We start from the raw sequence: 13,847 nt of genomic DNA on the forward strand, positions 1-13,847 counted from the left end.
ATTTTTCAGAGGGTGATGCATGTAAAATGAATGGGGGTTTTAATTGACTATCAATTCTTTTTAATTTTTGTATGTAACTATTTATGTATGTTTTTCTATATAATTTAGAGTTAAATATCATGAATACAGTAAAATTGATCTGCATTCTCAGCATGAAAATTTTATAATTAACCACATTGATGTTTAATTTCCATAGGTTGAAAATTTGGTTCTGCCCCTGACTATTTGAATAGATTTTTCATCATAAAATAACAGAATTGGATAGTGTTTTTTTTTTTTCTAACCCTATTGATGCAACCTTTTAAGAAGAGAAAAAAAAAATGTGAGCCATTGAGAAGCTGAAAAGCCACATAGAGGACTGCACTGGTTGGTGTCCATAATTAGCAGGGAGGGGTTAACACTTAAGACTTAACAATAACAAAAGGAAGGAAGTGTCAAGTGTGACTTGACATGATGGAAAGCAAATACATTCTATGCCCAACACGTCTTAAAATAACTTTACAAATAAAAAAGCAAACACAAAACACATCATTGTGAGTTGTGACTTAATTGGCTGATTGGTCCCCTAATATGCCCTTTTTATTTGTTGCATATCCAATTATATATCCTCTCTTCTTCTCCAGTCATATATATTTTGACTTATCATTTATGAAGAAATGACATCTCCATTTAATGTAAGCTGGAGACGATGTAACTTAACTCAAGGCCGTTAAAGGTAGTTTGAGAGTGGAGACAAATAACCTTTATAATTCGGTGGGCCCCGGACAACATACCTGTGGGCTCTCTATGGGCCGTTTCTATCTGGGCCACGTGGGCCCCCCTTCACATTAAATGTTATTAACAGGGTCGGTCTCCATTGCTACATACATAATTAATTGGTCCGATGTTTAACACTCTCTCTCTCATTAAATCATTAAATGCAGCTAGCTTAGAAATGAAATGAAATTAAATTAAATGCACCAACCCCAGACTGTGGCTCATGGCTGTGGCCTGTGGGTCCCAGAAGTTACAACATGCAGTTCACCGGCCATTATTTTTCAACCCATTATTTAGTCTTCTTGTTATTTGGTCAAAGTGTTGAGACATTTTTGCACAATTATTAAACAAAATATATTAAATTTTAATTATTATTTTAGTTGGCATATGTTGTTCATGCATATTGTTATGCAGTACGATTTATATTCAATTTGCAGTCTAATTTCAAACACAAATGGTGGAATGCACACACACAGTTATTAAGAAAACAAGAGGCTAGCTAGCAACCTAGCTAAACTTATATACATAGTACCGTTGATTAATTTTGTGGATTTTGGAAATTCATATAATTAAATTTATATAATGACAAGCCTAGTGAATAGTGATGTGCATCAAGTAGCTAGGTAGATTAGAAAATGAGTCCTTAATTTATTAGCAAGAAAAGAAAGAAAGAAAGTCAATTATATATATATAGGAGTTTGTTGTTTATTAAAACATGTAAACAACCAAATCCAAATCAAGCATACTTTAACATGCATGTGATTAGAAAAGACAAATTTATGTGTTTCAATTAAAGAGCACTTTTTTGACTAACATGCTCGTATAGTCTAAACTTTGACACGATGTTACTGAACATAAATTAATTAATTAAGTCTCTAGGTTGCTAATTTCTTTGTTGGTTAACTAACCCCAATGAGAAATGATAGTTATACTAGAAATTTGAAGCTTGGACCGTAAGCCTTCCAATCCGGATCTTTTGTGGTAGTTTATTATGTAGCCAATTGATTGCACATTATTCAAATAAGAGAAACATATATAAGAATATTAATTAATTAATTAATTTCCAATTCAGTACTGGGTTTAATGGACTGATTGGCATGGAAACACAGAGAAAAGAAACATATCTAAGATCATGGATGGATCATGCATGGATCATAAGGGTGACCTAGCTTAATTTTTCTAATAATAAATAATAGATGTGTCAGAGGTTGTGACTTGTTTTAGCCTACACTAACCATATCATTTTGATTCTTGTTACTTGTTAGTACTATCTATCAATTATATATCATATTAATTAGTATTCATTGTATCATCATCATCGGCATGATATATATCACCGTACTCCAAAATCCAAATTTAGGTAACAGTACTTGGAATTAATAAAACTGATTCCCATTTATTCAGAATCTTCAAATAATGTTTTGTTTTATAAAATTTAAAAAATAAAATATACTCAGTACTAAATCAAACAATAAATCCAAATTGTGTGTGTGTGTGTTTTTTTTTTTTAAGAAGAAAAGATTGAAGACCAAGTCATTCAACTATGTAATTAATATCTACAAAAAATTCTTTGCCTGAGTTTTGAACTTGTGATATCCCACATAAAGAGTATTGTCTTTGCCATTGGTTCTCACAGATTAAATTTTTTTGAAACCGATTTACTTTATGAATAACACATTACATTTGAAATTTTATAAGCTTTTGAATTAACTTAATAAAAATAAAGTGGTACAAAATAAAAGAATGTGCATCATTTGATTTACATTCAGTCATCATTATTTTTTGATCTCTTGACTTTACACTAAATAAAATTGAAAATTAACAAATTTAGCATAGAAACACATAACTCGTTAAATATATTTGTTTCGACGGATTTAATTGTTATTTGAAGCTGATCCAATAAATTACTTCTTAACCGTTTGACTTAAATTTGTACTAGCTTGACTGTAATTGAAAACTCTAACAATGAAACGATTCCAATTTAATGGTTGAATTTTATTGACATTTTAGTAGAAGATCAATCAAATTTAATATGACTCTATTTTAATACACATTCTATCTGAGTGATGGAGATCTCATCTACAATCAAAAAATTTATTTAATAATATTATGAATTATATAAAACAAATGATTCATAAAAAAATGAATGCACACTAGTCCTTAGACTACTAAAAAGGGAGAAAAAGTAAAGAAAAAAAAGAAACAGAAATGTAGAGTTAATTGGGGGTCAAGTAACATCAAGTAGAGTTAATTAATTTAATAGATCGATTTGGGGGGGAACTTAAAATAGTGTTGTTTCTCTCTGGTAGTGAATAGTGATAGGTAAATAAAAAAAGTTTGTTTTTGGTCCACACTCCACAACAATATATAGGTCGCAACTCGCAAAGCACTACATCTACATGAGATAACCCACTATTTTAAATAAAAGATTCGTAAATTGAGCGAGATTTTGATCGGTTGTGTGTGAAAAGTGAAAAGTGATATTGACAATCAGTCAAGATCAATTGAAATATGTGCCTTTGCCTTTGCCTTGCTACAATTTTATTTGTTTGTTTGTTAATATTATTTAGTTGTGTTGTCTGGTGTGTAGGCAAAACGTGCCAAGTGTTGGCTTAAGTTGTAGCTTCTGTGTTTGGTCGGTGTCTAGGCCATGTCTGTCTACTTGTAAGCTTTAAATGAAATGAAATATCAGGTGACTTCTTAAATGCTGTTTTGTTATGTACTTGAAGCATGTGTTTTGTTACCCCTTTTTTTTTGGTTTTGGAGGGGGCGGTGTCTATCTCCGGTTTACAAATATTTTGATTGTTTACCGAGTGCTTTAATTAATAGTGATTTAAGTGTTCACGAGGAATTATTTAGATCGTTATTTATTTTAATAAAATTTTACAACATTTTAAAATAAAATTTTAATTTAGAAAATATTATAGACATGATGTATGTAACACGCGTATCATATTTATTAAAATTAATTAGATTTAATATATATTCTACCCTGCATTAATTAAGTGACTTGAAGTTTAAAATTTATGATTTTATGCATTATCAAAAGATACTTGAATTGTGCAAAAATTAATTGTTAGACCATCTCCATGTCGAATAACTTACCTATAATTTACTTCATTTATTTTCAATCTCAATTTGAATTGATTTGAAAATTATAAGATTATCAACATATATAATCATTTTCAAGTTATCTTTCCTCATAATAAAAATACAAAATTTGTTACAAGGGACGATTCCTGGTAATATTAAGTTCTTTAGCTAAGAGTCCAAGACTAAAGAAACTATTTTTAGTTCAAAATGTTATTTTTCTTTTAAAAAAAGTTCTTCATTTTGTAAAATTCTGCAACTATTTAATGCATATATTTCAATTTATCTTCTTAATTTCCATATGCGAAAGAATAAGTATCAAGTGCTTCAAATTTTAATCTACTCATGAGGTCTCTACTACACAAATACTTAACATATCAATGTGAAAATTTATGAGTAATAACTAACTTAGTAAGAATTGATATCAAATTATATATTGCATACTTTTTAGAAGATCATAGTACCAAGGGGACAATTTAGTATATAGCATGATGAAATGGTAGATAATTTATGATACTTATATATATATTTTTTGATAATGATATTTCAAACCATATATTGAAACTTAAAAGCATTTAGAGACATGCCACTCAACATGTAGATGATCTAACAATTAAATTTCATACAATTTATTTATTTAAATTATAAAACAATTAGTTGTGACAAATCTGGATGTTGGAGTTAGAAGACACTCTCTTCTTCTATTTATTAATTAATCCTTTTAGATTAATTTTTAAAAATACTATAATTTCTTAGCATTAAGCAGTGTTCTAAATAGCTAGCTATAGCAGTTTTGGACCTAAAAAGCTAAGATACAGAGTAAAACTGCGCTAATTGAGATACGGCCGCTATAGCGGTAATAGCGGTCCGCTATGCTACATGGGCTTATTATTATTATTTTGTAATTTAAATGGACTTTAAAGTTCAAACCGAAATTAAATTACATGAACTTTTTTAAATTAAGAAGCTATATCAATAATTTGAACATTTGTGCGTTGGGCTATATCAATTAAAATGTATATTTGTATCATGCATTGTGCGTTGTGCTCTTCAGAAATTAAAAAAAAACCTAGTCAAAAGAACGACTGATTTGAATATGTAGTAAAATGATACTTAATATATGGTTGGTAGTAATTTCTTTAAGCTTGGAAATTCCGAATTGTATATATGGTCATTAGAAAAAAAAAGACTGAGAAATTAGAAATGTTGTGTGATTTTATTTTAATACAACATGCATCACTTGTCATAACTATAAATAGACAAGCTCAGCATCAGACAACTAATATTAATTAAACTTTGAAGGAAAAAACTTAAGGGTCAATATTCTAACTTTTTGCTATATTTTGAATATATATGAAGTTAAACCCATAAAGTCAATTTCCTTTGTATTTTTTTTTCTTTTGTACTATTGGCTACCAACTTTAATTAGAGAGGTCAGCTGAGTAATTAAGTTAAATTACCTCTTTCGATAAATTGAAAAATTTATAATTTGTATCCAATGTTTCAGAGTTATGTGACCATTTTTAACGAAATTTGAAAGTTGAACCTTCATCTTTTACTCCCAAAAAAAAAAAAAAAAATGATGATAGGAGTGACGAGTGTGTTAGCATTTTGCATTGATTCAAGTGGATATCTATATCAATTCCCCAGGTTTCTCTAATATGCTCACATAAATGAGCCCAGGGCCAAGGGTACGAGGAACGACCACAAATCAAAATTAATATTGTACTAAAATTAGATAAACTAGAATATAATGTGAGGCCGGGGACATGAAAGCTGTCTTCGAGTCAAATTCCAAATAAAAATAAATAAATAATAAGAGAAGAGGTGAATTTAATTTGTTTATGAGCAGAAATGTTAGTACCACGAATTTAGTGATTTGTCTAGATCGAGTTATTTACTGGGCAATTTTTTTACCTCAAATTGCTTTTACATGCATTATCAATTTATATAATTAGTAGCCGAAATAATAAAAAAGTTTCCTATGTGTGGTTAAATTTTGCATCTTGAAATTATTAACCAAAAAACAAAAAGATAAAGACAAAAACGAGAATCACGCAGGCACATATGGTCTTTCAGATTTTCAAAAGAACCCTTTCCTTATTATGATATTACAAAATGTCATACTTTTGGTCACAGCCAAATGAATCTTATTTACATATATAAAGCTTTACAATTAATTAACTTTTAATTAATATAATGAGAACTACAGTGTCAATTAGGCATTGTTATCATGTTATGTGTGTAAAAGATCCTAAAGTTTGAAATTTAAAGATTTTTTAAACTCTTATCTTATGTTAAAAATTAAAAGAGTAAATAAAATAAAAAATAACCTATCCCAAAATCTAGCACTGTCACTATTTTATTTAAAAAAAATATAAAACCGGTTTAAAGATGGGGAAAGTCTGGAGGGACATAGGAGCATGGGTTGAATAAGTTCGATTTGGCATGTGCATATGTATGTATGTAAACTTCTTGTCATGCATGATGTCGATAGTATGATTTAGAGAATATATATTTTTAGGAACAGTTCTATGTATTAGGATTTTTCTTTTCTAAAAGAAGTATGCGTAATGTATTATTAATTTTTAATGATGTTTCTGATTCCTAATCATAAAAGTTTATTAGAGTGGAGGCTGGGGTAGTGGAAAAGAATCAATGTGCTATAAAAGAAGCAAGCAAAGATCTTGCAAAGGAACTTAATTTTCCAATTCAATTCTAAGAAAAGTTGCATAATTAGTAGAAAGAAAACTAGGAAACAAATTAAATTAACTATTCAATTATATATTAATCCAGAAACGCTACTACAGTTACTAATAATACTAATAGCCTGCCACTTTCAACCATTTTACACAAAAAGACACAAAAATTTCAATTACTTTGACTGAAAGGGGAAAAATTAATAAAACGGTAACTACAATGAAAATTGAATGGAGCCAGCTCGGTACGTCCAACATTATTACCAACAAATTAATTAAGAACCGCGCGGTTATGGGCAAATTGAACCCCAGCTAGGGTTCTTATATGGCTTCCATCAAGTGGGAATTCGTGTATTGCCTTCCATGAGTCCTAACCCAAAATAGTTTAGGCAAATGATTTTCATGGATCCAGTCCGATATAGTTTAGGCAAATAATTTTGCTTATATTTGTACATAGTTCATATATGACACAATAAAGGTCGATAGATAACATGATGTATATTTGTTAAATTTTGTATATAAATTACAGCTGACACAGATATAATTGATATTAATATGTGGATAACTTAATGCCTATTTATTATAGAATGAGAAATGGATCCGAAATTCTTTTAGTTAGCATATACAAAATAGTTTAGGCAAATAATTTTGCTTATATTTGTACATATTTCACACGTGACACAACAAAGATCTATACTTATAGACAACATGATGCACATTTGTTAAATTTTGTATATAAGTCACAGTTGACACAATTAATTAACATTATTTGTGGATAACGTGGCACCTATTTATTGTAGAGAGAGCATTGGATCTGAAATTATTTTAGTTAGCAGATATAAAATAGTTTAGGCAAGTAATTTGATTATATTTGTATATATGTCACACGTGACATAACAAAGATTGATACTTATAGCCAACATAATGCACATTTGTTAAATTTTGTATATTAATTACATGTGACACAAATAGAGTTGACATTTGTGTATAACATAATGCCTATTTATTGAAGAGCAAGTAAATTACAGTTGATACAAATAGAATTGACATTTGTGGATAACGTAACGCCTATTTGTTGAGCGAGTAAATTATAGTTGACACAAATAGAATTGACATTTGTGGATAACGTAACACCTATTTATTTATTGAAGAGTGAGTATTGGATCTGAATTTCTTTTAGTTAGCATTTAAAATAAAACAAAAAATTAATATAGAGTTGGCATATCTTTTTTAAAAAAATCAATCTTGGTCGGAACACATATATTATATGAGCACCGCCCAAAGGCAGCACATTGATAATATATGCACAACTAAAAGAAAAAAATGAAGAATGTTGAGAGAAATTTAACATACAATGTCCAATATGAGATGATGGCGTGCAGATAATATATGTGTGCTACTATTGGATGGTGCTCAAACAATATATATATGCTTTCCGGCTAAGATTGGAATTTTTAGAAAGGTAAGCCAATCCCATTTTTTTTTTTAAATGCTAGAAAAAAAATTCGGGCATTGGATAGTAGATAATATATATATGCTTTAATATTTTAATTGACAGATTGTTGTAATAAATTCAAATGATATTAAATACATTAATAGCTGTAATAAGATTAGTTTGTATTATAATAGAATGGTTAACCATTTGCGTGATCATACAAAAGATAATTTTTGTACTGTAATCATCTTAAAAAAAAATGTTACTTTTTTTATATATATAGGAATATTGCCATAGGTGCAAAATTTATCAAGTATCATAGTTGTAGGATAAATATTTAATTCAATCTTATTGTCTAAATATTTGCAGAAATCATTTTTAATTTTCTAGAAGTTCATCGATAGTAAATTCAATGTTTATTACAAGCATTTGATGCCCTTGTAGCTGGCAGATTTATAAATCTTCTCTAAATGGTGAGAACTTTTAAAAAAAAAATAAGACATTGATAACTACATATATATTTAATGGTGCATAAGAAACTTTTAACATAGAAATCCACAATTAATTAATAAACTACTGGTTCACATATGATCCAGTCATCTGTTTATATTCATTCATAGCAGTATACATACTAGGAAGATCCATATTGGATGTTGTACCCATTACCATAATCCGAACCAAAACATAAAAAGTGGGTTTTGAAGGACCCGGTTTGATGTTGGTTTTGGTGCCCACCTATGTGTCGTCTATATAAGCCTCAGCACAACTCACTTGCACTTACACCTACGCCATTCTCTTCTCTTCTCTTTCTCCATTAAAGCAAGTAGCTAGCTAGAGTTATATATATTATATATACGTAGCTACACTTGCCTGAGCCTGACAAACCCTTTGCAAAGAAACCATGACAAAGAATGCAGTGGTGCCAATTGAGATACCAGTACCCGTCTCTCAACACTACTCATACCCACCGCCACGTGGCGGCAACACAAACTATCCAAATTACAAGAAGCTCTTGAACCAGATTGAGCTTAATGGAGGTAACAAGCTCAATTCATGGCTGGATTGCATGAGAGCTTCTTCTCCAACCCAAACTAGACAAAATTCCATCCTCACTTCTTCTCCTGTCATGCCTCTTATAGATGAAACTGACAAATGGATCGTGAGTTTCTGCAATTTCATTGAGAAACCTCAAACAATCTGTTGATGATTTGTTTGATTTTTAAGTAACTAATGATCCAAATATTATATATAATTCTCTAGGAGGAGCATCCATCAGCTCTGTGCAAATTTGAGGACATAATGACAATGTCAAAGGGAAAGAAAATAGTGATGTTTTTGGATTATGATGGCACTTTATCTCCTATTGTTGATGATCCTGATCGGGCATACATGTCTGAAACGGTTTGTAAATTCCTTCACTTCAACCATATTTTGGTTATGGAACAGCACATGCGAGATTAATTAATTGATTGTAGGAGGTATATTTAATTTTTTTATATATATATATATATATATATATATATAAATTTATAGATGAGAGAGGCTGTGAAAGATGTGGCGATGCATTTTCCAACAGCTATTGTGAGTGGGAGGTGCACTGACAAGGTACATTTACTACTACACATTTTATGTACCAAGATACCTTAATTTCTGATTTTCAATTAGGAAATGTTTTTCTCTACCTTTTCTTTCTTTTCATGGGTATATGTCCATATATCAGAAACACCCTCATAAAACCATGGTGTCAGGTAACGCTAGCTCTGTGAAGCATGTGTTCACGTTTTCATTTATTTGGGCTCTAATTTATTCTTAAAATTTTTTGTTACTGGTTCTGGGTCAGTTGAGCATTATATTTTTTTGTCTTTTTTAGTGAATAAGTTTTTTATTTCCTTCCTAACTAAGAAATAAAAAAAGAAGAAGAAAAGATAAATACATTCTTCTTAAGCTTAATTTTCTATTGTTTTGAAAGAGTACATGAAACACTTCTTGCTCCTTTTCTATTGTTTTAGGTTCAATTATTTAGTTGTGAGTATTTTTAGTGTTAATAAATAGCTAGCTTTTGTTGATTCGTTGTGGGGCATATATGCATATGGCAGGTGCTTAGTTTTGTGCGGTTGAAAGAGTTATACTATGCTGGGAGTCATGGCATGGACATTGTGGGTCCCACTATAGGCCCAAAGAATATGAAATCTAAGGTCCATAATTGCCTTTTTATTTATTTTATGTTTTTTACAAATATATGTGTCCCAGTTTTGAACGTAGTATACTCATTTAGAATTAATAATCTCATGATATATATCATTTTTTTTTTCCTTTTTTTTTATTATAGGCTAAGGAGGTTCTTTGTCAGCCAGCCAGTGATTTCCTTCCAATAATAGAAGAGGTGAACATTTTATTTATTTTCTTCTCTCTCTCTCTCTCTCTCTCTCTCTCTCTATATATATATATATATATACGAGGAGGGTTCAAATGCACCCAAATGCACCCTATCTTTTTTCTCCGTTTTTAAAGTCCGAATAGTCAATCCGAACCGTTAGATGCGATCTATATATTAAGATGTGCTTGGAGACCAAATTTTACATTTTTTGGAATTTGTTTACTATTTATTAAGCCACTTTGAAAAATCGCTGATCCAATGGTTCAGAAAATGTAAAAATCAGCGATTTTCAAAGTGGCTTAATAAATAGTAAAAAAATTCCAAAAAATGTAAAATTTGGTCTCCAAGCACATCTTAATATATAGATCGTATCTAATGGTTCGGATTGACTATTCGGACTTTGAAAATGGATAAAAAAGATTTGAAAGATAGGGTGCATTTGGGTGCACAAAAATTTGGGTTGAAATACAGGAATATGCTAGCATATATATATATATATAGAGAGAGAGAGAGAGAGAGAGACTAATGTGCATTCGAATATATATGGGCTGAAATACATACGGTCCAAATTTGACTTTTCAAAATCCAAACGGTCGATCCGAACCGTTCATCTTGTTCTCCATATTAATATGTGCTTGGAGACCAAATTTTACATTTTTCTAAATTGTTTTACTATTTATTAAGTATTTTACAAAATTGTTGATCCAACGGTGGCTGCTGATTTTACTGTTTTGTTAAGCCACCGTTGGATCAACAATTTTGTAAAATACTTAATAAATAGTAAAAAAAATTCAAAAAAATGTCAAATTTGGTCTCCAAGCACATATTAATATGGAGAACAAGATGAATAGTTCGGATCGACTGTTTGAATTTTGAAAAGTTGAATTTGGACCGTATGTATTTCGGTCGATATACATTCGAATGCAAATTTGTCACACTCTCTCTCTCTCTCTATATATATATATATATCTATATGAGGAGGGATCCGATTACACCCTTTTTTGGTGACACCGAATTACACCCTATGTTTACAAAGTTCAAACAGTCGATCCAAACCGTTCAACTTGTTGGATATGTTAAAATGTACTTTCAGATCAAATTTTACATTTTTCTGAATTTTTTTACTATTTATTAAGATGGATACAAAAATTCAACGGTCTGAATATAGCGATTTTGTTAAATACTTAATAAATAGTAAAAAACTTCCAAAAAATATAAAATTTGATCTGTAAGTACATTTTAACATATCCAACAAGTTGAACGGTTTGGATCGACTGCTTGGACTTTGTAAACTTTGAAAATAGAGAGTGTAATTCGGTGTCACAAAAAAATGATGTAATCGGATCCCTCCTCTATATATATATAGAGAGAGAGAGAGAGAGAGAGAGATTGACTAATATGCTTTCGGTAGCACTTCGGCCGAAGTGCTACCGGTTCAAATTTGAAATTTCAAAACTCAAAAAGTCGATCTGAACCGTTTATCTTGTTCTGCATATTAATATGTGTTTGGAGACCAAATTTTATATTTTTCTGAATTTTTTACTATATATTAAGTCACTTTGAAAATTACTGATCCAACGGTGGCTTAACAAAATAGTGCTACCGTTGAATAAGGGATTTTCAAAGTGGCTTAATAAATAGTAAAAAAATTCATAAAAATGTAAAATTTGGTCTCCAAGCACATATTAATATGGAGAACAAGATGAACGGTTCAGATCGACTTTTTGGATTTTGAAATTTCAAATTTGGACCAGTAGCACTTCGGCCCATATGCTACCGAAAGCATATTAGTCAATCTCTCTCTCTCTCTCTCTCTCTCTATATATATATATATATATATATATATATATATGTCTATAGCTTTATATATATCCTCATTATTTGTTTGTCATATATATCAAAGTGATTTGCTGACTACATCTAATAATTTGTTTTCCACTTTTTCGATCTCTTGTAGATATCTAAAACCTTAACAGAGAAAACAAAAATGATTCCAGGGGCCAAAGTGGAGAACAATAAGTTTTGTGTTTCAGTACACTATCGCTGTGTGGATGAGAAGGTAAAAAATGTTTATTCCACAACGGCTACTTGTTATTAACAAAAGATTCCCCCTTTTATTTCCTCTCTCAAGAGGATATATGCATGCGTGCATCAATATTAATTAACTTTTCGGTAAAAATTTCCAACCAGAAATGGGGTACACTAGCAGAACAAGTTAAATCAGTGCTGAATGAGTACCCAAAACTCCGCCTTACTCAAGGAAGAAAGGTTCTTCATCTATTAACTATTATATGTATTTGTACCCTACTTTAGTACCAATGACAAAGAAATATTGTTTACTAACTTGATCTCATATTTAAATTAGGTTTTAGAGATCCGACCTACTATTAAGTGGAACAAGGGGAATGCACTTGAGTTCTTGTTAGAAACTCTTGGTACAAGTCAATAATATATTAATTATTCTAGATGTTGAATTTTTTTTCTTTTGCTATATGTTAATTATTTTACTACCAAACGAAATTCACAAAATTACTGTTTGTTCTTGCAGGATATGCTGATTCCAATGAAGTTTTTCCTGTGTATATCGGAGATGACCGTACTGACGAGGATGCTTTCAAAGTTTGCTATTCAAACAACATATTCTCTATTAATTTACTGTAAATTACTTTCTCAGGAAAATTTTAAATCTGGTTTGATACACAATTTTCAGGTTTTATGTGAGAGACAGCAAGGCATTGGTATTCTTGTTTCAAAGGTTCCAAAGGAAACAAATGCTTGCTTTTCTCTCAGAGAGCCTACTGAGGTAAAACATTTAATTACTTCTTTCCAGCACCTTCTCTAGTTGGCATATTAATTAATTAAAGTTTTCTGTGCTCATTTGTATGCATAACCTCCTTTTATAACTAAATGCTTAAGTTACTTTTTATCTAAATTTTGTAGGTGAAGGAACTTTTGCAAAAGTTAGCACAGTGGAAACCCCAAGCAACTAATGAGCATTAGAATTGGGACCGATGAAGATTAAGTTCTTGTTTAATAAAAGAAGATCTATTTTCATAACCCATAGAGTTATTAACCATCTTAGTAGTTGTTTCCTCTTTGTAATTTTGTATCTTAAATTAATCAAATTAAAGGCCTAAACAGGAAAGATCTTGTATTTTCTTTCTTTTAATTAGGATTTGTAACTATCATTTTCCTTGATGGAAAAGAACACAATTTTACATTTTCTATGTATATCCAACTTTCTATTGACTACCAAGACAAGATCACCATTCATTTATGGAAGACTTCTGTTCAGTGAACTGTACAAATTAAAAGCATATAGGGAAATACGCATGCATGTTAATTAATAAGCACATAATGTACATGTTAGTTAAAAGACTTAAAGTGCTTTGGTTTTTTAAAAAAAAAACTGTCATAACATTTTTCTAAAATGACAACATTCCAAGTGTACAAAAGAAAAATAGTGTTGCTAATAGCTGCAATGGTAAAA

The 13,847-nt window shown here is 30.2% G+C and overlaps 1 protein-coding gene across 1 annotated transcript; it reads left to right on the forward strand.

The window, feature by feature from the left end:
• The first annotated feature begins 8,776 nt into the window (after nucleotides 1-8,776).
• Nucleotides 8,777-13,563, forward strand: LOC144547967 (putative trehalose-phosphate phosphatase 6). Its single transcript, XM_078296653.1, has 11 exons — nucleotides 8,777-9,139; nucleotides 9,241-9,381; nucleotides 9,514-9,585; nucleotides 10,077-10,175; nucleotides 10,310-10,363; nucleotides 12,315-12,416; nucleotides 12,548-12,625; nucleotides 12,723-12,792; nucleotides 12,906-12,976; nucleotides 13,068-13,160; nucleotides 13,298-13,563. The coding sequence occupies exons 1-11, from the start codon at nucleotides 8,882-8,884 to the stop codon at nucleotides 13,355-13,357; spliced, it is 1,098 nt and encodes a 365-aa protein (XP_078152779.1). The 5' UTR covers nucleotides 8,777-8,881; the 3' UTR covers nucleotides 13,358-13,563.
• The last annotated feature ends 284 nt before the right edge of the window (nucleotides 13,564-13,847 follow it).

Source organism: Carex rostrata, chromosome 32 (assembly GCF_964058835.1).
Source record: "Carex rostrata chromosome 32, lpCarRost1.2, whole genome shotgun sequence".
NCBI lineage: Eukaryota > Viridiplantae > Streptophyta > Magnoliopsida > Poales > Cyperaceae > Carex > Carex rostrata.

Excerpts from the sequence above, each read along its gene's own strand:
- LOC144547967 (XM_078296653.1), top strand. The coding sequence starts at position 8,882 with ATGACAAAGAATGCAGTGGTGCCAATTGAGATACCAGTACCCGTCTCT. Across the intron at positions 10,176-10,309 it reads CAAAGAATATGAAATCTAAG|GCTAAGGAGGTTCTTTGTCA; the intron begins GTCCATAATTGC and ends TTTTTATTATAG. Across the intron at positions 12,793-12,905 it reads GTTCTTGTTAGAAACTCTTG|GATATGCTGATTCCAATGAA; the intron begins GTACAAGTCAAT and ends TTGTTCTTGCAG.